The sequence below is a fragment of the Camelina sativa genome, chromosome 8 (genome assembly GCF_000633955.1).
Source record: "Camelina sativa cultivar DH55 chromosome 8, Cs, whole genome shotgun sequence".
Lineage (NCBI taxonomy): Eukaryota > Viridiplantae > Streptophyta > Magnoliopsida > Brassicales > Brassicaceae > Camelina > Camelina sativa.
In genome coordinates, this window is record NC_025692.1 from 13,706,707 (window position 1) to 13,732,841 (window position 26,135).

A 26,135-nucleotide genomic window follows, 5' to 3' on the forward strand; every position below is an offset into this window, starting at 1 on the left:
TGAAGCTTCCATTGGAGACTCTGTCCAGGAGTATCCTGATCTTGGTAAGAACACATCTATACAAAGTACACAACAAATATTCATTGCTGAATCCATGATGTGGGCATTGTCTCTGGTAGCCGTTGAAGCGCTCCCATGCTTCACTGAAAGATTCACCATTCTGTTGGAGAAATCCTGAAATTTCATTCCTCAAATATGAAGTCCTTGAACTAGAGAAGAATTTTGCAAGGAAGACCTTCTTACAATCAATCCAAGAGGTGATTCTTCCAGTAGGTAGAGTCTTCTCCCACTGATGGGCTTTATCTCCTAGAGAAAAAGAAAACAATCTCAGCTTCAAGGCATCCTCACTCACTCCATTTATATTGGTGAGGCAACAGAGCCTATCAAACTCATCAAGATGGGAAATGGGGTATTCAGTAGGCAGTCCATAAAATCTGTTGCTTTGAACCATGGAGATCAAACTAGTCTTGATTGTGAAAATTGTGTTGTGGACAGCAGGAGGCACTATCCCATACCTCTGAGTATGTGTAGTAGGAGCATCACTATCACCAATCTTCCTTCTCCTTTGAGGCGCATTCTGATCCTGTGGGAGTTCCATTTCAACCTCTTCTTCTGTTTTTTTGAGACTCTGAACAGGTGCTCGACCAGGTGCTCGAACAAGCACTCGACCGTTTGCTTTGAGGTGCTCGGCCGAGTGCCTGGTCGAGTGGTACCCGAGAATCAAAACAGAACACCAGAACAACAAAGAGGTGAGTGATAGAATATAAAGTAACATAGCTTAATCTTGAAACAGTGAAATCTCGACTAGAACATATAAACACCCTAATGGCAATGACGCCAATTGAAACAAGTATTTTTCTATGGATAACCTATGAGTGAATGAATGCTAACAAACAAACAGAATTAGGCTAAGCTGATCAAATGGGATGCAAGGTGTTTCAATGCGCTTATGTAGTTGAAGAATAAAGTATGTTAATCCATAAAGAGTGTGATATGTAAGCAGTCAAGACATGATCAATGCATTCAATTTAAGCCAAATATGAATGTTGTTTGAAACTAACAATCCTAATGACAGAAATGTAAATGCAAAAAGTAAACAATGTTGAATGTAAATTAAACAAGAGCAATAACTAGATATGAGCAATGAAACAAAACAGTAAAGATGCAGAATGTAAACTGAAATGAAACAGAAAGTAGACAAAACAACTCAAAGATGCTCTATCAAGCACTCGACCGTGTGTGTGGCCGAGTGGCAAGGTCGATTGGTTGGATGCGAAGAACAGATGCAATACTGACAACTTAAAACAGAAACAAATGCAATAAAACAAGATAAGATGCGGTAATAAACAATCAAACAATAAAGTAGGCTTCCAGAGATGGATTCATGGGCTGGTGTTCAAGCTGTGGCTATCTAAACTGGTTAACAAACCTCAATCAAACATGAGCTATCTCTAGACAATGATATTAATGACTCACTAATCCAGTCCCATGACAGAAGTGATCAAGTTTAAGTAACATCCTAACCCAACTCTCATAGGTGAAACCATACTAAACAGGCAATAAGGACCAGACCATTACTTGTCAAAAATCACCTTATACAACCAATCTCTTGGGATAAGCATGATAATCTCCAGCATTAGCTTTATCTAACAACCTAAACATTGGTATGATGCAAGGAAGTTGATGATATATTCTTACCCTCTCAGATATAAGAACAGCTTAGAGCACATCTAACCCAAAAGAGATATATTATCAAATAAGCTTAACCAATCTAAACAACCACAGCCCTAAACCAGCCTAATCCATCTCCAGAATCCTAACTCACTACTCAGATGAACAGAACATGATGATGATGAACATAAACCCAGAAAATGATGAAACTAACATGATAAGGTAGATGAGATGATGAACTCCAACTTTATATGAAGAAACAAACTCAGATTATTAAAACCCAGAAAGTTATTAGACTTCCAAGGTATGAAAATCTCAAGAAAAATAAGAACAAAAGTAGTAAATGATGTAAACAAAAGCTAAAAACCCAAAAAGGGTAAAAACTACGTTTTTTGGTGGCTACATATATTTTTCTGACCTAAAGTGGCTTATGGGCGGCCATGGGGTACATTAGATATATATAGGACAAGAGGGAAGCCCTAAATTAGCTAGCAGACAAAATAGAAATGCGGCTTGATGTGCTCGACCACAAGCGGTCGAGTGGCCATGGTCGAGTGCTTAATTCCTCTGTTTCTCACTGGTTGAGTCCCTCAGTAGCACACGGTCGAGTGTCTTCGAGTTTGTTGATATCTGTCCAGTAAAACAGCGATAACTCTTGACAGACACCTCTGATCGACCTGCGATCACCGTCATTGGAAAGGTAACTAAATTTTCTACAAGTCTCATGAAGAAGGCTGAAGCAGAATTGCAACGGAAGATCTTCGTTAGAATCGATATTTGAGGAGCTTGTTATGAATCCGACCCAGTACTCGACCGTGTGCATGGTCAAGTAGAATGGTCGAGTGCCTTCTTTTCCCTTTCTGATACCTCCAATCCTCTTGTTTAGCTCCAGAAATAACACCAAGTCCTTCCTTATCCTTTTAGAGCTCCATAACACCTAATAATACTCCAAATGCAAAAATGTATGCAATGCATGCTTCTAAACATCCTAAGTGCATATTTGGACAGAAATGACTATAAAACCTAAGGAATAACTTCTATATGATGCAAAACATGAACTAAACAAGACCTAAAATATGGTAAAATATATGTACATCACAAATCAATGATGAAGAAAACATAATTGAATTACAAAAGAAAAGAGAAAAAGGTTCAGAATTCTTCTCCAAAGTGTTCAAAAGGATTAGAGATCTTCTCCCAAAGCTTACAAGTACTCAAAAGCTGCGTAGAATGAAAGTTATCTCCTTAGAGGCCGAGCCTAGAGCTTAAATATTAAAATAGAACTCTAAAAGTCGGTTTAAAACAAAAAAAAAAAGAAAAACTTGAGTCGGGGACGGGACCGGTCGATCCAAGTGAAGATCAGTCGATCATGGGTGATTTTCCTGCTTTTGCTCCATCTGCTTGCTAGTCTGATCAGTCTTCACCAAATTGGCTCCGGATGCATGTTTTCATCCCCAAAACTCACAGTTTCCTTCCAATGTAACCTAGAACCTGTACAAACTCACAAAAGACTATAAAGACTATAAAAACACACTTTGGCTCAATAAAAAGACTCAAAACAAATATAAAAACTATGGTTAAAACCCTATACAATACAGACACATCAATGCTGGTCATTTGCTTCTTGACTTTGTTGGATTATTGATTGATTGACGCTGATATTTGGTTTATTGGTTATTGGTTGTTTGTTGGTTTAATGTGTTGCTATTTCCATTGTTAAAATTATTGTGGTTAGATTGGTATTGAATATAAGATCACTAGTAATTATTATGTTTAAAAAAAAAACGGGGCAGGTAGTTTCAAATGTATAAAAGTAAGCAGTTAGACTTTAAAAGCTTTTAAAAAAATAAAGTTATAAAAACATAATTGGTAAACTTTTTGATTTAAAGATTTTAATTAAATTGGGGCCCTAATCTCTCACATTCTCTCATTTGGGCCTGAGCATAAAATCTGATCCTGATTACCCAACCCGGAACCCGACCCGAAAAACTGGGTTCGAGTTGGGTTCGGTTATAGCTATAAAACCCTATTGGGTTCAATTTTCCACAACTCGTGGGTTCAAGTTATGTTCGGGTACCCATCAAACCCGAGGAAAAAACACTAAACATACATAAGTCACTTAGGGTTAAAGATTTACCTTTTGTTATGACGATTCAGTTTCCTAAAATCTCTCGAGGTTCGATTCGATCTTTGCTTTTATCGATTAAACACTAAACATATATAATTCATCATATAAATTCCGAAGACAAACCTGGAAACCCTTGCTGCTAACTTCGCAGAGACCTTATCATTGTCGTTGAAGGAGATAAACTCACCACGTTAGCCTTGTCGCGAAATCACTCAGAGGTATGACTTAATCTCTGAGGTCTCTTCTTATTTCTCGAGTTAACTTGTCAATTGACTCAATTCTTTGATTTTCTGATTGAAACGACAAAAAAAATTCTATAGTATCGAGTATAGACTGTTACTAAATTAGATTGTTACTTATGGTTACGGTCTTGTTGTAGAATGTAGAGTCGTAGATTTGCTCTTCTTTGTTGTCACTTCTCTTATTCTTATTTTGTGAAAACAAAAGCGTAATCTTTAAATAGATTTTTTTGGCTGTAGATTGTTATTAGACTGTCTTGTTACTATATTTGTTACTAATTTTGCCATCTTCTTGTGTTGTTATTGGCGTCTGTAATTTTTTTTAATTATTGAATATCTATTCTAAAGATTAATTGGTTTGTTTGTGTTTTTAAAATGCAGATGGCGTCTTCTGCTGATCCAAATCATCCAGATGAAGATGATAATGTTGAACTAAGTGGATCCAAATCCGATAATGATGTTCAAATTCCTGTTTATGAAAATAAGAGGAAGAGAAAAGAGAAAGTTAATGACGATGGAGGAGGTACTAGTTCTGATAAGAAGATGAAGACAAGGTCATGGGTTTGGGATCACTTCACCAAGATGGGACTAAATCAGGACAAATGAAAATTCCATTACTGTGGTAGAGGCCTGTCTTGTCCTACTAGCAATGGCACTTGTACAATGAAGAAACATCTGGAATTGTTCTGCAAAGAATACAAGGTATGAAAAATGCTAATGGTAATGATCCAACTCAAACTGTTTTTACTTCAGATGGTGATGGTGGTAGTCTTAGAGTGAGTAAGGTTTTAGAAGCAATATTTAGAGAAGCTACCAATTAGTTGTTAGTATTTGCAGAGCTACCCTTATCATTCGTAGAGTGATTAGGTTGTAGACATTTCTGCTCTAAGGCTCAAATGTATAAAACTCACTCTAAGAGGACAACATTCAGAGATATCATGGAGATTTATGTCAATAAGAAAGAAGCTATGAAGAAGATTTTTGGGCAGAACCGGTAGAGGTTGTCATTGACTACAGACATATGGGTTTCAACCACTACTAGAGCGAGTTATATGGTAACAACTGCTCATTTTGTGGATGCTATGTGGAAGTTAAGGAAGATGGTCATAGGCTACAAGAATGTTGATGACCACAAGGGTGAAACAATCTGTAATGTTCTCCTTTAAGTGTCTAGCCGAGTGGGATATACAGAGAGTGTTCTGCATCACAGTAAATAATGCTACAACAAATAGTTCTGCTATGGCTAAATTTAAGAAAGCTATGAACAAGATTGGAGATGATGCATTGATATTGAAAGGTAAATATATGCATTTAAGGTGTGCTACACACATATTGAATTTGGTTGTGAGAGAAGGTTTGCCAGAAGTTGACAGTAGTGTGGTTGGAATTCGCAATGGTATTAAGTTTGTGAGAGCTTCAACCAACAGACTCAAATCATTTGATTTGCGTCTTGAGACAGTGAAGATTAAAAGGGGAAGTGTACCTTTGGATGTGAAAACAAGATGGAACTCGACTTACCTCATGTTAGATCAAGCTTTGAAGTTTAGGTTGACATTGATGTAGTACTTTTACTTAAATTAAATTATCAATCCACAATCTGCATCAATCAACTCACTAAGAATACATAAAGATGCTTAATCTAAACTTAAACAGGAATTGGTTCTTTTTTAACAGTCTTAATTAACAAAATGGATTAAAGAAAGAGAGCAAAGCAAACTCAAAGCAATACAAACTCAAAATAAACAAGGACACAACTAAGAACAGATTTTAAATCAAGATTAAACAAATGAAACTTGGGCAAGGTAATTGACTTGGGAGATAGCTAATCAATCCTAGATATCTAAGCAAACAATCAAGAACAATCCTATGGCTAAGAACACTTATGCAAATTAATCCATTTCCATGATAAAGATCTTATGCTAATCAAGTGATAATCAACAATTTCTAAAGGCAATCACAAGGTAAGCATGCATTATAAACAAGTCTAAATACCACTAAGCACTCTAATCATCAATTTCCATTGGCTAGGAATGCAAAGCTCTTGAATAGTTTGGTTCAGGAATTTCATCAAACACCTTCTGGGTATGGAAATCCTAATCTCTAGATTCAAGCTTGATCAACGCTATCTAGCATTATTAACACTAAACAAGATAGGAAACACATAAATAAAGCCTGATTAGGATTCAAGCTTGATCAACGCTATCTAGCATTATTAACACTAAACAAGATAGGAAACACATAAATAAAGCCTTAGACATCAAAGATCAGTCACATATCTCCCTAATCTACCTAGCCCAGAGTTCTATTGGATCTACTCACTCATCATCATGATCACACAAAGGAAAGAGTTTAATCTTTGTGAAATCATAATAAGAGATTATAGATTAAGATATTTGATGAAGAAATTGCTATTAAGAACTTAAAAGTACTCAATCATTCAACAAACCAAGAGTAAATAAGTTTAAGAACCCTAAAAATCTGCTAAACAAAAGATAAGATAAAGATCAGTCTCCCCTTAATAGGGTTAGAGTATTTATAGGAAAACAGAAAAGGACCCGGGTCAACCCAAAACAAACTGGGTCAAACCCGGATTAAAACTAAAACAAGTGTGGACTTAGGCAGCGACAGGGACAGCTTGACCGATTGGCAAGGCCGATGGTGTCCACCGGTCACCTTCTGGCCGATGGTGGTGGCCGCTGGTAGCTCCTGTTGTCGTCGTGGAGAGTTCAATCGGCCGACTCTTGGCCGATGGCCTTGAACGATGGCTTCAATCGACCATCACTTGCCGATTAGGTTGGCCGCGTGTGTCTCTTGTCCTTCATCACCTTGAGATCGATCGGCCACGGTTCGGCCGCGAGAGATGGCTGCTTGCTGCTCCTGTTCTAGTCCGTCAAAGAGTGGCATCGGGCAGGTTATGGTCGTGTGTGCTGGTCGATGGTGCCAATTGGCCATGGTTTGGCCGATGGTCTTGGCCGAGTGTGGCTCCTGTTCTTGTCACTTCACTCCTCTTTGGTTCTTTGCATCAAAATAAGTCCAAATGCTACTAATGTAATGGAGTTACTCCAAGAACCTGAAAATAAGACACTAGATGCATATGCTCCTAAAACAACCTAGAATGACAAGATTATGCAACAAAACTAACCAAAAAAAAGGTTTAAAACTCAACAAAAACACAAGATATAAACTCCCCCAAACTTATCACTTGCTAGTCCTCAAGAAAGAACCAAATAAAAAGTGAGGGAGTGGTTTGAAAAAGGGATTCAGAACCCAAAAAAAAATATCAACAATGGCTTCACACCACAGTCCTTAAATGTAATTTAATGGTGCTAGGATCAATCAAAGTCCTTACAAATATTTTTCTATGCTTATCACAATGCACCACTCTAGTTCACCTTCTATCTATTGGTAAAGGTTAGCTCTTGATTTGGGCATACAAAGCTTAGCTCTTGATGTTCTACCCACCTAGAAGCATTTCTACCCTTTTTCTCATCCTTCTTTTCTTTCTTTCTAACACATAAACTCAACTTGATTCAACTTAAACCCCTTCTCTTCTTTACTTATGGTCTTAAACTTTTGAATATCTCTAAGGCTTCACTTTAAACATAAGCTCCTATTTTTTTTAACTTCTTTGAAACTTCTTTTGATGAACTTTTGATGAACTCCCATTATTATTAAACTATGCTTTAGCATTCTCTTCTTTTTTTTATGAAACTTTTCTAGGAGACATCAGCTAGACTTTTCTTTCTCTTTTTCTTATTAAGAGACTTAGAGCTTTTAACCAAACTTAACCTTAGTGATAAATCTTTTCTTTTATTTTGACCAAGTAATTCTTTCTTTTCTCCCCCCCTTAATCTCTCTTGTTTCCAAACCTTTACCCAAATCAAAATTCTAACCACCTATTTCTTTCAAAACCAGTCCTATTAGCTAGTTCTAAAGATTCCAAACCTAGCTAAAACAAGAGCCAGTTCTTTGTCATTCTCAATACTCTCAAGGTTTCACAACCTATAGCATTATCAACAAGGAGGCCTCACTCAACAAATCAACACAAGGCTTGAAAGAAAAGGTTGGGGTTCAAAGGTATGGCAAGAGATTGGGTTAAACAAAATAGAGTGGCCAATAGAGATACTTAACCCAAATGAAAGTTCCATGAGCTAGCATTCATAGTCCATATGCAAGATAATTTAAAGATCAAAATTAAAGTCCAAATAATATAGAGATGCAGCAATGATCAAGCAAGCTTTACACTAGAAGAAAATGTTTTCAAGTGACACAATGCTTTAAGCTTAGACTCTTCATTTATCCCAAAGATTAAACAAGCACCAATGAACTATAAATGAGGGCTGTGGGTTCAATCCTAAGACTCTACTTTTACAAGGTAGCTTCATTATCATCCCAAATGCAAATGCATACTAAATGCTTCTAGACTTAATCTTAAAGACAATAATGAATATGCAAAACTACATGCATTTGTTTTTGGTTTTTGAAAATTTTCAATTATTTTTGATTTTTCTCAAAACATAGCTATTAACAATGCAACACACAAAATGAAAATCAAAACAAAACACAATGTTAGATGGCTAGTCTCTCCCCCAAACTTAATTTACACTGTCTCGGTGTAAGAAAAGTCCAAGAGAAAGACTAAGAAAAATATAGAAAACAAAACTCAAATGATACATACAATGGAAAGTTAGGACCATACCTTGGCTCTAGTTATGAAACTGAGGGAATGGAGTGAGTGGAAGAGCTTTGGTGCTTCCTTGAGATCATGTTGAATTGATGGAAGGAGAGTGGAGGTTGATAGTGATGACTCTTGAGAGAAGGTCATGGAGCTTATCTTTGTCATATGAGAACTTGGGATCTAGCTTGGCTTTGACACTTGCAAAAGGTGAAGAAGGACTGTTGTGCCTCACTTTATACTCTATTGCTCCATCAACAAGCCCAAGGGATGCAAACATAAATTCATAGGAGGTGAAACAATGGTGGGAGGGTGGGCTTGTTTCTTCTTCCTCTTCTTCTTGTCAACAGCTTTGTTTTCTTGACCCAAATCATCTTCTCTAGATTCTCCTTTGAGGTCATCAAATAAATATTCTAAACACTCACCATCCAAAATTTCCTCATCAAGATTTTTAGTCTGTTTAATCCCCACATTAGCAACTTGGAGCTTTTCATGTTGATCATTCAAGTATCTATCCTCTTCCTTAGTTTCCACTTCTTCACTAGTGATTGTTCCACAAAACATTGTAGAGGAAGGTTTGATAGGATAGGATGTGTTGGGATTCACTTGAAGAAGAGTTACTCTCTTGTTTTGGAAATCAATGCTTGCCCCCACAGTGTTGAGAAAGGGAGTTCATAGTATGAGAGGGAGCTTGTTGGTTTCTTTCATCTCAACTACCATGAAGTTTGTTGGAACTGTTCAATCACCAACCTTGAGTGGATAGTTCTCAATCAAACCAAGTGGAGATTTTGAGGAAGCATCTCCAAACATGATGGAAGAAGAGGGTTGCTTCATGTCTTTGATCCCAAGACTCTTTACCATCTCAAGTGACATCACATTAACACTTGCTCCTGAATCACATAAGGCATCATCAAGTTATAAGGAACCAAGTGAGCAAGGTATAGTGAATCTGCGATGATCTTCAAGCTTGGAAAGTGACTTTGGTCCAGGCTGTTGTTCACTTGGTGAATCAAAGATTCCCATGATTTCTTCCACCTTCTCTTTGTTTGCTAGAATAGCTTTGATGAACTCTATATGGAGAGGAACTTGAGACAAGCTATCCACATAAGGCAAAGGTGTTCCAACTCAACTCATATTAGCTTTGAAACTTGAGAGCACTTTCTTTTTAGCCTTTGTAAGAACCCTTTGTGGAAATGGAAGTGGAAGACTATAAAGAGGAAGAGCAACACTTGGTGCATCTTTCTTTTCAACCTCCTTGGTGACTATTTCATTACCCCCAGATCCTTTCTCAGTTTTCTCAACTTTAGCAACCACTAAACTCTCAGCAGTAGAACCATATAGAAGAGCAGATATTTCTTCAATAGATCGTTCATTCTCATCAGCATGACGATCCAGTTTTGATTTTTGAAACTCATACTAGTAACCCTGTTCACTTCTTCCTTGAAGATGGCATTGCAAAACACCTTTGGGTTTGGTTCCGGTTTTCCCGGTAGAGAACCCATTTGTCTTGTTAAAGAGGAAGAAGCTTGTTCCTGGACGTGTGTTTGCAACCTCTCAATCTTAGCATTTATATACATTCTCAACCTTGGAGTGAATAGCTTTCATTTGAGTGGCAAGCTCAATAGCACCTCTCCCTTGTCCTTCTAGGAGTTGTCTAAGTAGAGCATTTGTGTCATCTACTTGACCTTGAGGGTGTGGTGCATTCATTTGTTGCTGAGGTTGGGAATAGGTTTGAAGCTTCGCTTGGTAGTTCCCTTGAGGGTTAGGCTGATAGTTGGGTTGAGAGGGAAAACCAGGAGGTTTTTGTGGTGGATAAGTCTGATCTTGCGGATTCTCTACATTAGTATTGCGGTAAGAGAGGTTTGGATGGTTGCGGTAATTAGGATTGAACTTGTTATTCCCCTGGCCACCAACATAATTGACCTCTTCTTGTCTCTCAACACAAGCTTCCATACCTTCTTGATAACCTTGATAAAGTTCACACTCATTGACAAAGTGAACTAGTTTTGATTTGCCATAAGCATCTTATCCATCTTGTCATTCAAAGCTTTAATCTCTTTGCGGTGCTGCTCACTCATATCAGTATAGTCCCTTGGAGTTCTATCATAATCCTCTCCATAGTTCCCATCACTTTGAGCAAGATTTTCCACCAAAGTCGTACCAGCATCAACATCTTTGCCAAGAAAATTACCATTACTTGTTGTGTCAAGCAACATTCTTATCTTTGGTAGTACCCCTCTGTATAATGTGCTGAGAAGAGACTCCTTAGAGAAACCATGGTGAGGACATTGCATAGTATAACTCTTGAATCTTTCCCATGCTTCACAAAAACTCTCATTTCCTTTTTAAGCAAAGCTTGATATCTCATTCCTTAGCCTCGTTGTTCTTGTAGTAGAGAAAAACTTGGATAGGAAAGCTCTTTTACATTGATCCCAAGAGGTAACTGATCCCACTGGTAGGTTCTTCTCCCAAGTCCTAGCTCTATCTCCAAGAGAAAACGGAAAGAGGCGGAGCTTGAATGCATCTTTAGAGATACCACTGATTTTTACTGTCCCACACATCATGTCAAACTGATCCAGGTGGTCAAGAGGGTCTTCCATAGGCAAACCATGAATATTTGAGCTTTTCACCATGTTGATAAGACTTGACTTGATCTCATAGTTATTGTTCTCAACAGGAGGTGCTCTAACTCCCATGCGGTTCCCATGAATGTTTGGTTGATCAAAAGTTCCAATGACTCTTGGTTGTCTTGGAGGATGGATAGGAGCTTGTTCAACATTGGGCTGGTCATTTCCATTATAACCAGCAGGAGGTGGAGGGTTGTTCTTCATAGCTTGGCGGGCTAATCGGTGATTCTCACGCTCAAAACGGTAGATGTCGTCAACACGCTCAACCAAGTCTGCTTGGCCTTGACTTCACAAGTTCATACACCTTGCAAAAGAGAATTCAAAACACCAAAACAAACAAAGTAAGTAACAATGTAAAGTAAATGAATAGGCTCAAGCAAAGTTGAAATCCTAATGGTCAAATTGAATGCAAATGGGCAACGGCGCCAAATTGATGTAGTATTTTTACTTGAATTAAATTATCAATCCACAATCTGCATTAATCAACTCACTAAGAATACACATAGATGCTTAATCTAAACTTAAACAGAAATTGGTTCTTTTGTAACAGTATTAATTAACAAAATGGATTAAATAAAGAGAGCAAAGCAAACTCAAAGCAATACAAACTCAAAATAAACAATGACACAACTAAAAAACAGATTTTAAATCAAGATTAAACAAATGAACCTTGGGCAAGGTAACAGACTTGGGAGATAGCTAATCAATCCTAGATATCTAAGCAAATAATCAAGAACAATCCTATGACTAAGAACACTTATGCAAATCAATCCATTTCCATGATAAAGATCCTATGCTAATCAAGTGATAATCAACAATTTCCAAAGGCAATCACAAGGTAAGCATGCATTATAAAAAAGTCTAAATACCACTAAGCACCCTAATCATCAATTTCCATTGACTAGGAATGCAAAGCTCTTGAATAGTTTGGTTCAGGAATTTCATCAAACACCTTCTGGGCATGGAAATCCTAATGTCTAGATTCAAGCTTGATCAAGGCTATCTAGCATTATTAACACTAAACAAGATAGGAAACACATAAATAAAGCCTTATACATCAAAGATCAGTCATCTATCTTCCTAATCTACCTAGCCCAAAGTTCTATTGGATCTACTCACTCATCATCATGATCACACAAAGGAAAGAGTTTGATCTTTGTGAAATCATAATAAGAGATTATAGATTAAGAGATTTGAAGAAGAAATTGCTATTAAGAACTTAAAAGTACTCAATCATTCATCAAAACAAGAGTAAACAAGTTTAAGAACCCTAAAAAGCTGCTAAACAAAAGATAAGATAAAGATAAATCTCTTCTTAATAGGGTTAAAGTATTTATAGGAAAACAAAAAAGGACCCGGGTCAACCCAAAACAAATTGGGTCAAACATAGATTAAGACTAAAACAAGTGTGGACTTGCGGCTACGGGGAAAACTTGACCGATTGGCAAGGCCAATGGTGTCCACCGGTCACCTTCTGGCCGATGGTGGTGGCCGCTGGTAGCTCATGTTGTCATCGTGGAGAGTTCAATCGGCCGACTCTTGGACAACGGCCTTGGCCGATGGCTTCAACCGGCCATCACTTTGCCGATTAGGTTGGCCGCATGTGTCACCTGTCCTTCATCATCTTGAGATCGATCGGCCATGGTTCGGCCACGTGAGATGGCCGCTTGCTGCTCCTGTTCTAGTCCGTCGAAGAGTGGCATCGGGCAGGTTATGGTCGCATGTGCTGGTCGATGGTGCCAATCGGCCATGGTTTGACTGATGGTCTTGGCCGAGTGTGGCTCCTGTTCTTGTCACTTCACTCCTCTTTGGTTCTTTGCATCAAAACAAGTCCAAATGCTCCTAATGTAATGGGGTTACTCCAAGAACCTGAAAATAAGACGCTAAATGCATATGCTCCTAAAACAACCTAGAATGACAAGATTATGCAACAAAACTAACCAAAAACAAGGTTTAAAACTCAACAAAAACACAAGATATCAGGCATTTGAGAGGATGGAGGCTGAAGATAAAGTGTATAACGATTAATTTCAAGAAAAGGTGGATGGAACGAAAAGGATTGGGCCACCTATGCCATCTGATTTTGATGAAGTTGAGAGGTTTATTTCTACTCTTGTCATATTCTATAAATCCACATTGGTTATTTCATCTTCAAATATTGTTGCCTCTCATAAACTATACAATGAGATAGTTTTTGTTACTGATAACAGGATTTTCACCGAGGGTATCAATTCCCTATGCAGTTGTAGTACAAAGAGTTATCAATCCAAATGGTTGTTATGCTAGCAGATGAGATATGGTCAAAACTATGCAAGTCAAGCCAAGCAATAAATGGGTTTGATCTAACAATCCAAAAATAAATTAAAGAAAGCAAATGAATAAGAACCACACTACCTAAGCACTCGATGCAAGTATTCGAGTACATGATCGGGTGGGGTGATCGAGTAAAGAAGAAAAGCAAGAACAGCTCGAAGGTATACTCGAAGCAGGTGATCGTGTACATTTTCGGGTAAGTGATCGAGTTATGAATAAAAATGTAAAAAATCTAAATATGAAAGCTCCTAAGGATGGGGTAATCGACTCCTAAGTGTTCCTGACCAATATGGATGCCCTACATGCCTCAAGCAAATATTCCCTAGACAATGAATCTCTTAAATCTTGTTAAAACACTCTCGTGATAGAAACAATCAACCTTAATCACTCCCCTACCCAACTCTCATTCGAGAAACATGACCAAGCAGGCAATACAAACCGATTCATTATTGTCAATAAACCCCTTACTCATCTAATCTCTTTGGCTAAGTGAGTAAATCTCTAACATTGATTGATTCAAGCATTTCATCTACACCTCTCGATTGTAAAACACCCTAGATCTAATCTCACCCTCTCGGTTTGTTGATAGCATTNATTTTCGGGTAAGTGATCGAGTTATGAATAAAAATGTAAAAAATCTAAATATGAAAGCTCCTAAGGATGGGGTAATCGACTCCTAAGTGTTCCTGNTACCGATCAAAAACAAAAAATCGTCTATCCCATCCCTAGAAACCTTACTTCACTACTCAGATCTCATTGCAGAAAACATAAAAACATAGATAAACGAAAGTTGCATTGTATTAAAAATAGAAGTAGAGTAGAAGAGTATATAATCGAAAATGCAAAAAGAAACGAAATTAAATCCTAACAAAGTAGAGAAAGTGTTTGAGTCGCTCAGTTTCTCTCCCAGAAGCTCTCGCTCTCTGTTCTGAGGGTCTACGGCGTGCTAGGGCGAGAGGAAGAAGAGGGGGTTTATATATAGAAACCCATTAACCCTAGCTTACCAGTCCTGCCTAAGGGTCTGCTCGATGGGGTGCACGAGGATGAGCTCAGATTGCTCTTCGGGTAGGTCCTCGGGTTGTTCTTTTTGTTCTTAGATCTTCTTCGATCGGGTTGGTGTTCGGACTGTTCTTCATGCTCCATAGATCCTTTGGGTACATGCTCGGATTTGAGCTTGTTTCTCCCCATTTTCGGCTCTTAGACACCTGTTTTCATCCAAAATATGCAAGTGCAAGAATGCAACACCCTAAATGGCCTAAATGTGGATTCCTACAGTAAATGACCTAAAAATGCTAAGGTTAGGGTAAAAACAATGCAAAACATGGACAAAAAGGGATGCTTAAAACATGTAAATTAGAGAGTTATCAATTACTCAGAACCTGACTAAGTTAACCACAAGTACAAATCCTGAAGATGCTCTAAAAAAGAAAGCTTTGTCTATGTTAACAAAGTTAGAAAAGTATTGGGATCCATTTGGAGAACATGTTGAAATGAATAGGTTGGTGATGGTAGCAAGTGTTTTTGATCCTAGAAAGAAGACGAGATTTGCGGAGCTTTTTTTGATACGTTGTATGGGAAAGGCAGTATGGAGTCTAATCATCTTTCAGATGATTTGAATTAATATCTTGAAGGATTCGTACGATGAGTACAGTAGAAATAGTTTAGGTAGTGGTTCATCTTCTAAGTCACATGGATCATCTTCCCAGTCGCAGTCCCGAGAGCAAGTTGCACCTGTTTTTTGTCAGAAAGCAGGTATAGTTGATATGGAAAACGTATTTGATGAGATGGTGATGGAAAAACTAATTTACAGCTCCTCTAATGAGTTGGGAATTTACTTGAAAGATAATGTAGAGAAACCAAGTATTCTTAAAGGTGCATAATACGATTTGTTATGTTGGTGGAAGGGCAACAGTGGGAAGTATCCGATTTTGTCTCTAATGGCTAAGGACATACTTGCAATGCAAGTGTCTTCAGTAGCCTCTGAATCTGCTTTTAGCACTAGTGGTAGAATTTTAGATCATTATATGAGCTGTATAACACACCATATGATTGAAGTGTTGATCTGCACCGAGCAGTGCCTAAAAGCTGAAATTCATATTAAAAAAAGGAGTCTCCACAGTAGAACATTTGCTTTCGGAAGTTGAGCATGATGATGAACTTATGAGAGGTAAGTTTTCTTTATTTTTATTGCTTAACTGTTTCTACAATTTTGAATATGCTTTTGATTGCTCTTGCGGTTTACATTTGTTTTTTATAGAGTATGAACCTGAATTCAAACATTTGGACAACTAATCTTGAGAATAAGTGACCCAGATGATCTTTATAGTCTGAATGGTTAGTTTCTCTACTCTCTACTCTCTGCATTTGTCATTATTCTCATTGTTGTTAATTGTTATTGACATTTGTTTCATTTTGTTTTAGGAAATATCAAATCGAAGACATATTCATCACGTTTCTACTTTCTATATTTTATTTCTATGTTTCACTTTCACATCAGACTTATATTTTTATTTTGAATTACTTTTGACTCTTCTTTGCTTTATGCAACTTGAATTAGTTATCACTTTTCTATCTTTTTCAGTTTTTTGGATGTTAAATTTGGAGTTATATTCTACGCTTTCATTTTTTATTTGATTTTGGATGGTAATCTGCAGATTTTGGATGGTAAACTACAGATCTTTTTCAAGTATTTCAGGTGTAGTTCGGTTTCGGTTCGGGTTTTGGTTGATTTTGGGTACACATTATCCGAACCGAATAGAACCTGTTTTTCGGATTTTTTTCCGGGTTTTGAAAATTGTAACCTAAACCGAGCCGACCCTGGTACTACTCGAACCAAACCAAACCCAAAAATAGTAAAATATCCAACGGATTCTATTTTCCATTACCCATAAACCCAAACCCGAACGGGTAATACCCGAACATAAACGGATTACCCATATGCGGCTTAGTCATCTCCCTCTGCCACCATCCTTCCTCATCCTCCACCTATTAGTTCTATGTTGGCTCTTAGCTCTCTCTGTTATCCTCCTATTTTTTCCATCACAATGATGCGGAAACTTCAAGAGAGGAGATCCCGAAGATTTGGGAGTTTCAGGGTTTTTGTCTAGGGAGAACAAAGGAAAAAAAATGTATTAAATCCAAATATCTGAAATATCTGGATGTTTTTTCGCGGGTATTCGCAATATGAATATATGATATAATCAGATCCGGATACAAATATCAAAACTCATATCCGACTGTATACGTATACGTATACGGATCCGGATCCGGATACATTCAAAACCCCGGTTATCCGATCCGTTACATGACGCGAGTCAACGTTTTCCCTTGACTGCCATTGACTAAAGTAAACGACAAAACTTTCAAAACGGTCTTTCTCCTTTACTTCACCAAAATCTCTCTCTCGATCTCTTGAAATGTCGAACACGGGATTAACGATCTTCGACGGTGATGTGCTCAGATCCATCGATCTCAGCCTACCGGAACTCCAACACGGCGTAACCGGAGCTCAGCTTCTCGAAATCTCCGAATCTAAGGTTTCTGAATCTCTCTCGGGACTCTCACTACCGCCAAATCTCAAAGACGCGGCGATCTCTCGAGTCTCCGATGGAGATGACGTCAGTTTCCGACGTACGGAGTTCAATCAACAACAAGCTTCTGAGAAACTCGGAGCTTTCATCTCCGCCGTTGCTGATGCTCTTAGAGGTAATAGGATCAATATAAATTTGATGCATAGATAGATGGATCTGTGTGTGAACGATAGGTTTAGTTTATGGATTTGATCGATTATGATGATGATACTTTGTTTATGTGATTATATAGATGCTCCAATTGTGGTGTCGGTTCTTGATGGGAGTATGTTGAAGATGTTTTTGGAGGATGAAGATGATTTTGCAATGTTGGCAGAGAACTTGTTCACTGATTTGGATGAAGAAGATAACGGAAAGATTTGTAAAAGCGAGATACGAAATGCTCTTGTACTATGTTAACTGCTAGAAAGCAAGTGTTGATTCCCATCTTAGATGATATCATTAAGAAGCATGATGCTGATGGTGATGAAGAACTTGGACAAGCACAATTTGCACAACTATTGCAGCCAGTTCTACAAGGAATAGCAGATGTCCTTCATGAGAAACCAATAACCATTGTCCAGAACGTTGAGATTTTTACTGGATCAAGGCTGCGTAAGGTGGTTAATTCACACTCCCTTTTTGCTTAATAGAATTTAAAGTTTGTAAGGAACACTTACAGAATAAAAGCATGGATCTTAACCAGCTTGATCTATCATTTTTCTCAGATTCTTGCTGACGAGAAGACACTCAAGTGTCTCATAGAGAAAACGATTCTGGAAGTGTCGAACTGGAAAGACAGCCAAGGATGGCCAGATCTTATAAAGACTCTGATAATAAAGAATGGAAAAGAGTTGGGGTTGCCTCCGTTATCTTCAGACAACGGACCAGTGGCTCTTTTGTATAAGACAATATTTGCTCAATTGAGTAACAGAGACAAACAAACCACAGATGCTTCAACAGAAGATGGGTTTATGGATGCTCTAAAGGATATACTCAGGAAACTTGAGGATTTACTCGAAACCACACCGGTTTATTCAGCTACCAATTACTAGAGCAACCCACTATTCTCTGTAAATTGAGCATTATTTAAGAGAGGGAGAGAGAGCTTTACATGAACGTCCCCGAGGCGTATTAATGTATATCTGAGAATTTCAGTCACACCCATTATTATCTCTGCCATTTGGATAGGCACATTACAGATTTCAAAGTGTAAATGATATATTTATGTTATCATTATCGGAAGTTACAACACGAGTTGGCATGAACCGTTCTTGAGTAAGGATGAAGAGATGACATTCCAATTTCCAATTATTCGGAATTTAATATATCTGGAAACTGGAATATTAGAATATCCGGATCAAGATATATCTAATAGACAAACCAGAAATGAAATGAAATGAAATGAAATGCGTAATATTCGCATTCAACGTGTATTCCTGAATTATCTTATTGGAGTATTAAATTATGTTCAAGAATCCGACCCAAAAAATATATATATATATATTATGATGAAGAAAACTTTAGATATTTTTAGGTTGTTTATCCAGCTTTGAAGAAACCAAGAGAAGATAATAACGTGTGACATTATAGACCGAGGAATGGGGCAGCAAAGAAAGGTGAGTGATCCTTAAGCCCTAGAGTTGTGTAAAGAAAGTGATAAGTTGAAAGATATATCTCAAACCACTTGTGACATTGGTCCGTGACAGGACCACAACATCAAGTTGACGATGATTATGAACATGAACATGCATACCATGAAAAGGACCACAAGGATAGATAGTAGAATGGACTTCACGATGGAAACTTTTTCGACTAAAAATAAACAAGAATAAGGGGTTTACTGCAGAAATAATGAGAGATTAATAGGAGTGAAAACCCAAATCCAAAACACTTATTATAATTGCTTTTTTTCAGCAGGAAGCTACCTAAAGCGTAGATCTAAAGATTTTGCTGAACTTAAAAGGCCATATTTTAGCTTCACTTATACTGTGGTAAATCCATCCTTTCACTCTTTTCCATCAGCCGCACGGAGTGAGCCCAACTGAATCGGTGCTTGAGTTCCAACCACCTTTGATGACCCGTAAAGCGTAACATCGCTTCCTTTTGCTTTCTCTTTCTCGATCTGTTCCTTTATCCAGAAGTAGGTTATTCTAAGCCCCTCCTGTTTAACGATTATGGTCAAAACAAAATCAGCATAAAATTCTCTTTGAGGTGCTACTTGAGTAAACAATGTCGGTACCTTCAATCTCATATTTGGAGCCCAACCAAGCTTTTCTTTGATGAGATTGTTGTCTGAGTTACGGCCACGGACACCTTCTGGGCCCGGAATGTGGTGAATTGGAAGCTTCTTCTCCTCAAAACTGAGAACCATCTCAGCCATCTCATTCATGCTGACCATTTCATCGCTTCCGATGTTCACAGGCTCACGGAAATCTGATTTTGTCAACCTAAAACACACAAAAATGAGTGAAAAATTCAGACAATTATTATGTGTAACATAAAAATGTCATCATTTATAATTTGGAGCTAATGCCCTCACCTGAGTACACCTTCAATGCACTCATCGATGAAGGTAAATGAGCGGGTTTGAAGCCCATCTCCCCACATCTCGAACCTATCAGTGGAGGTGAGAGCCTTTCTGCAGAAAGCAGCAGGAGCCTTCTCCCTTCCGCCTGAATTAACCAATTTGTACAGCAATTATAAATCCCAATGGTACACAATTAATTATTCTCGCAAAGTCTGGAAACTGTTTGTTTGTTTGTGTGGTTACCTTTCCATGTTCCAAAAGGACCATAAATGTTATGGAACCTTCCAATGCGGCACTCAATCCCAAAATCTTTGTTGTAATGCTTGCACAACTCCTCGGTTGCAAGTTTCTCCAAACCATAAGCATCTTGAGGCTATATTAACATTAGAAATCAAAGTATATAGTAAAATAAGAAAGACTCAGAACATATAAACCATATTCAACAGGGTTACACAAACCTCTGCAGGCCAAGCATCTGACTCCTTCAGGCTCACGTTAGTAGTTTCCAGCTGCTTGAACTCTGGATAGATACACGCACTAGAAGCATAGAAGAACCTGAAACACAGAAAAAGTTGTAAATAAAACAAAACACACAAAAGTAAGTTCGAAAAACCCAAGAAATATAATCTAACCTCTTAATCCCATTGATCCTAGCAGCCTCAATCATGTTGAAACTGATCATAGTGTTGTTATACATGATGACGGAGTGGTTGGACTGGATAAAACCCATACCACCCATATCAGCAGCCAAGTTAAAGACATGATCAACTCCTTCAGTAACCTTGAGACAATTCTCCATAACCCTGAGATCAACAAGGTGGAACTCATCACAGAACATATCTTCAGTCATATGCTCATTCTTCTTCCAGTCAGAAGCAATAACGTAATGCCCTTCGTGCTTCAAACGACGAGCAATGTGAGATGCAATGAAACCTCCAGCGCCAGTAATTGATATCTTGAGCTTCTCAGATGGCCAATAAAGCTCTCTCTCAAGCTCCTTGTATGTGTAAGCACCATAGTCAGTTCCATTGCTAGTTCCCATTCTACATCAACAAAAAAGACAAACACAAATCTATCAGAAAACAAATCTGTTCCAGCAAACCTAAGTGAAATGAAAAAATTGTGCAAGAACAAGATCTCATGCAAGGACTTAGAGAATTTGATACAAATCACTGTACAGATCATAATATTGAGGTAAAACAAACACTGATTCCAGAATTAGCCGCATTGGATTCGACATGATAATCACCCAGATACAAAATTCGAAACGAATTGCTTAGGAATCCGAAATTGAAAGGAAAAAAAAAAAAAAAAACCCTAGATTACAGGATCAGAGAAATAAGGATTTGGAGAGGAAAAATGGATCTTTACCTGAGAAGCGAGTTGGAAGAGATAATGCAGAGAGAAAAAGAGAGGTGGAAGGGTAAGAGATTTAGGGAGAGAAGAGTTTTGGCATTGTATATATAATAGAGAGAGAAGGAGACAGGGGAAGATGAAGAGGAAGGTGAACAGAGCAACACCACTCGTTCCTTTTTTTTTTTTCCAACTCCTTTATTAGTATTGTACTGTGTGTGCCTATCTTTGTTTTTTCTTTTTTTTTTTTATTAATAGTAGACTAAGTATAATATCCAAAAATAAAAAACTAGTGGAAATTTAATTTTGCCTAGTTAATATTTGATAAGGTTTTGTGGATTTTAGGTAGTGACTGGAAGCTTATAAAAAGCTGTTTTCATTCATTTTTTTGTTAAAACCACACTTCAACACCCAATCATAACTTTATTTACTAAATTTGCGTTTTTTTCAAAATATAAAAATAAAACTGGGATTGCAGATTTATCAGATAGATAATAGGGTTAACTGCTTTTTCAACGATCAGAAGTCTTTACCCAGCGGTATTTTGAAAAACGCATAGGGTAATATAATTTACTTTTTTTTTCTTTTTTCATTTTTACTTTTTAATTACTAAAAGCAGTAATTTATTCTACAAAGAAAAAACTTTCATATCTTTTATGTAGCTCTCATATCTCACTTAAATAACTTTTTGTAATATTTATATGTATAACTTTAAAAAAACTATTAGATAACATTTGATTTATAATGTATTGTTAATGATTTAATACAAAATACATTTTTAAATCATTATAGATTCAATTTCTATGTTAACAAGTATAGAAATTATTATAACGATATGTAAATCATTACAGATTCAGATTTAATATGTAACATGTATGATTGAAATTTAATTTTATATAAATTTTGATATTTAAAATTCATAAATGATATATTAAAAATTGTATGTTTGTTAACATTAAACTAAAAACTTTAATTTATAATTACAATTAATATATTAAAATATATTTTTCACACTATATACTGTTTTTTCACCAATCAAACAATTATATTAATTATAATATTTGTACCGCTTATTCTAATTATAATATTTGTACCGCTATTATTTTTTCACCAATCAAACATTACTTTGATCCGCTTATTTTGTAATAACCGCACTTGTCTCGCAAATATATTTTTCCCGCATGAACTGCAGTTGAACCGTACCGCACTATAAAATCGTTTGTCCCGCACAACCAAATACGCTGTCACCATTCGGACCCTTAGATTATTATCCCTTTTATATATATATATATATATATATATATATATATATATATTTAATAGGGAGGGACATTACTTAATCGGTTTAGTTATTTTTGGGTGTGTTTTGGATTTTTTTTAAAAAAAAAAATTGAGATAGAATTTTGTTTTGATGTATTTTGGATTTTTGTGATTTTGGCTTTAGTTTTAAATGTTTATGATGTTTTTTTCAATTATTTTGATAAATGTTGGGAAATTTGTTATGCTTTGTAGTAAAAAATCTTTTCAAACACCATTTTTAAACTTTGAGATTTTTTACCTCAGGTGTGTTTTAAGTAAAAAAATCCTTGTAATCTTTCAAAATAGTTAATATTTAATCACATTATTAGTTCAATAACACTATATTTTAGAAGATTATTCAAAATTGCTAAAGGGTGAGGAATCCTCTCACAATTCTATACCTTAAAGATTTCAATCATAAGTATAAGATCGATATCTTTATCCTTGTAGAAACTAAAAATAAATATAGTTATGTACAAAAACTTCGCAAAGATCTCTATTTCAATCATCAAATCTTGAACTCTCTGATAGTATAAGTGGGGGTCTAGCTATCTTTTGGCGGAATACGGTAAAGTGTGAATTTTTTGTCTCCACCTACACTTTACTATACTGATCTATCTTCTTATAATTAAAAGAGGAGTATGTTTTTATAAATGTCCGAAATCCTCACTGTATTTACAGCAATTGCCACTGAATACATATAAAAGGAAAAAGAATCGATTAATTGAACAGGGTAAATGTGTCAGAAATTATTATAAAAAAAACCCCCACCCAAACAGCTAGGATCCGCGTGTTTTTAAAAAAAACCCGGTTTCCATTTTCCTATGGGCCAGATTAATACATATCGACCATATTATCAATACCAAGAGGTTTTAAAAATTGTCCATAAGCCCAATATTTTCAGCCTTCGACAAACACACTTCAGAATATTCCTTGGTATTTTTTTTGGTAACTATTCAAACAATATCTTCTCAATCAATCTCGCCCTCAAATCTATCTACATAATCTTGACAATCAATCAACATTGAAAGCAAATTCTATCAGATACATAATATAATCCTAATCATAACCAAAAATCTCGCAATCATGAACGCCTCTTTGTTACAAATCCTATACGATACCCTAGGATACTCAACCACTATAAATAATCCAACATCAAACACATTTATAACTCATCAAGCAAAAATCATTTCTCAAGCAAAATTCAACAAGCAACAAACAATGGCTGCAGCTTATGCTTACCTTCGAGACGTTAAACCTTACAAGACTTCTTGGAAGGTCCAAGTCAGGGTCCTTCATTCATGGAAGACCTACTCAACAAGGTTTGGTGAAACTTTCGATATGATGCTCTCAGATGTCCAAGTAAGTTTAAATACTGGTGTCTCCCATCATTCACCTGTAATTTTATGTTTTATAATGCAACTAAAATGTACCTTATAACTTCTTTTAACAGGGGACGAAGATTCACGCTTCTGTCAAGAAAGACTTGATCAGTCGTTTTGAAAACAAGGTCGTGACCGGGCAATGGAGAACTGTCGAGAACTTTGGTTTGAGTATCGCCACTGGTCAATTCAAGCCTACTGCCCATCGTTACAAGATGTCTTTCATCACTCAAACCATTGTCAGTAGGATGGACTCTGTGTCTGATGATCCGTATTTAACTCTTTCCCCATTTGTTTCTGTCCTGTCCGACAACCTGAATGAAAACCATATGATAGGTGAGTTATTTTAATTTTACCATATCAAATGTTTAAAGAAACCTAAAATATTTGCTAATTCAATGACATCATTCATCAGATATTGTTGGTCAAATTGTGAATGTTGGAGAGATGGAAACCATCGATGTCAACAACAGACCCACTAAGAAGATCAGTTTTGAGCTTCGGGATGAGAGGTAGCGTTTTATTCTAAATACTTTATATGTGAAAACATATGTCATCCGAACATTCATAACATTGTTTAATTGTGTGTTGCTTTTATTAGTGATGATAGACTACCATGCACTTTGTGGGGTACATTCACTGCGCAAGTGCATAGTGCTTGTGAACCTGATGCTCAAGCACGTGTTATTTGTCTGGTGAGATTTGCGAAAATCAAGACTTACAATGGTAAGTTTTAATCATTTAACCTTATCCCAGAGTAGTAATTTTTTGCTTAAAAAACCTCAATGTTGTATGTTTTAACCAGTCGAGATTTAAAAAATCTTCAATGTTGTTTACTCTTATAGAGAAGAGGAGTATCTCCAATTCTTTCAACGCATCTGTGGTGGTAATTAATCCCGACTATGCTGACATCCTAGAGTGGCAGAATAAGAAAGTTTAACTACATATATTTAAGACCCGGTTATGCTTAGTGTATATTGGATTTTATCAGCCCTACTTAACATATATGTATATATATGTAAGGTTGCCAAATGATGGGCTTGCTATTACCTTAATTGAGAGGAGACCAAGGAATAATTTGCAGTTAGCAAGTGTAGGCGAGTTCTACCATAACTTCCCAAGGAGGAACATACAAGCTATCTTGGATATGATTGAGGTAATTAATTTCATTGTATCAGTGTTAAAAATCATAAAATTATGGTAAGTTCATAACAACTGTAATCGTAGTTAGTTGACTGTAATTGTTGATGTTTTTAGCCCATCTTTTCCACAGTATCCTCTTATTTTTCCATATGGTGAAGATGGTTTCAGAGTTGGAATTGAGGAGTGTTTAAACGGTAATCAGAAAGATGAAGAAAAAAGTTTATTTAAATGCGGCAGTGGTTTGCTTTCAGAATCCAAGAAAGAGAAAACGAGGCTCAGACTCTACTTCGGTCTAAGAGCCTTTTCCAACAATTTTTGGTTGATGCATACACGACTTTAGAATCAAACAGGTTGTCGTATATCAAATATAATCAGTCTACTATTCGTTGTGATAACTATGCATCAATTCAAGCTGCAGCAGAGGCCGGAACAAATAGCATGGAAGAGCAAGGAAAGGAAGTTCGAATACCAGCCTCTTTCACTGGTGGACCTCGGTATATGTTGCATAGTTATTATGATGCAATGGCTACATGTAAACAGTACGACTTTCCTGACTTATTCATTACATTTACATGTAACCCTAAGTGGCCAGAAGTAACAAGGTATTTGAAAAAGCGGAAGCTTAATTCTGATGATAGACCAGACATTATGTGTCATATCTTCAAAATTAAACTTGATTCTTTGATGAAAGATTTAACGGAAGACTATCTCCTAGGGAAGACTATAGCTGGTAAGAATTTTAATTGACAGTTTATTCACCGCAATCTTTCACATACATGTTCTAATTCATGATTTTTTTAATAAAATGCAGCTATGTACACGGTTGAATTCCAGAAGCGGGGACTTCCTCATGCTCATATTTTGTTATTCATGGATCCTAGCTGTAAATTGCCAACAGCTGATGACATTAACAAAATAATCTCAGCTGAGATACCAGATAAGGATGAAGATCCTGAACTATACAGCGTTGTTAAGGATTGTATGATTCATGGACCTTGTGGTGCGGCTAATATAAATTCTCCGTGTATGGTGGATGGAAAGTGTTCTAAGTTTTACCCAAAAGAGAATGTTGAAGAAACTTCAGTTTGTAAAGACGGATATCCAATCTATAGAAGGCGAGCATCTTCTAATTTTGTAGAGAAAGGTCCACTGAAGTGTGATAACAAATATGTTGTTCCTTACAATCATATCCTATCATTGTGATAT

General features: G+C 36.7%; 2 protein-coding genes and 1 pseudogene across 2 annotated transcripts; 2 read left to right on the forward strand and 1 right to left on the reverse strand.

The window, feature by feature from the left end:
- On the forward strand, window positions 16,799-18,442 carry LOC104707128 (annotated as a pseudogene).
- Window positions 19,001-21,254, reverse strand: LOC104707129 (GDP-mannose 3,5-epimerase). Its single transcript, XM_010423405.2, has 7 exons — window positions 21,124-21,254; window positions 20,385-20,795; window positions 20,211-20,307; window positions 19,996-20,125; window positions 19,765-19,897; window positions 19,465-19,672; window positions 19,001-19,386 (listed from the first exon to the last, which is right to left on the reverse strand). Exons 2-7 carry the CDS (start codon window positions 20,792-20,794, stop codon window positions 19,231-19,233), a joined length of 1,134 nt encoding a protein of 377 aa, XP_010421707.1. The 5' UTR covers window position 20,795; window positions 21,124-21,254; the 3' UTR covers window positions 19,001-19,230.
- LOC104709508 (replication protein A 70 kDa DNA-binding subunit C-like) lies at window positions 23,626-24,602 on the forward strand. Its single transcript, XM_010426107.1, has 5 exons — window positions 23,626-23,766; window positions 23,858-24,122; window positions 24,202-24,298; window positions 24,388-24,512; window positions 24,592-24,602. The coding sequence occupies exons 1-5, from the start codon at window positions 23,626-23,628 to the stop codon at window positions 24,600-24,602; spliced, it is 639 nt and encodes a 212-aa protein (XP_010424409.1).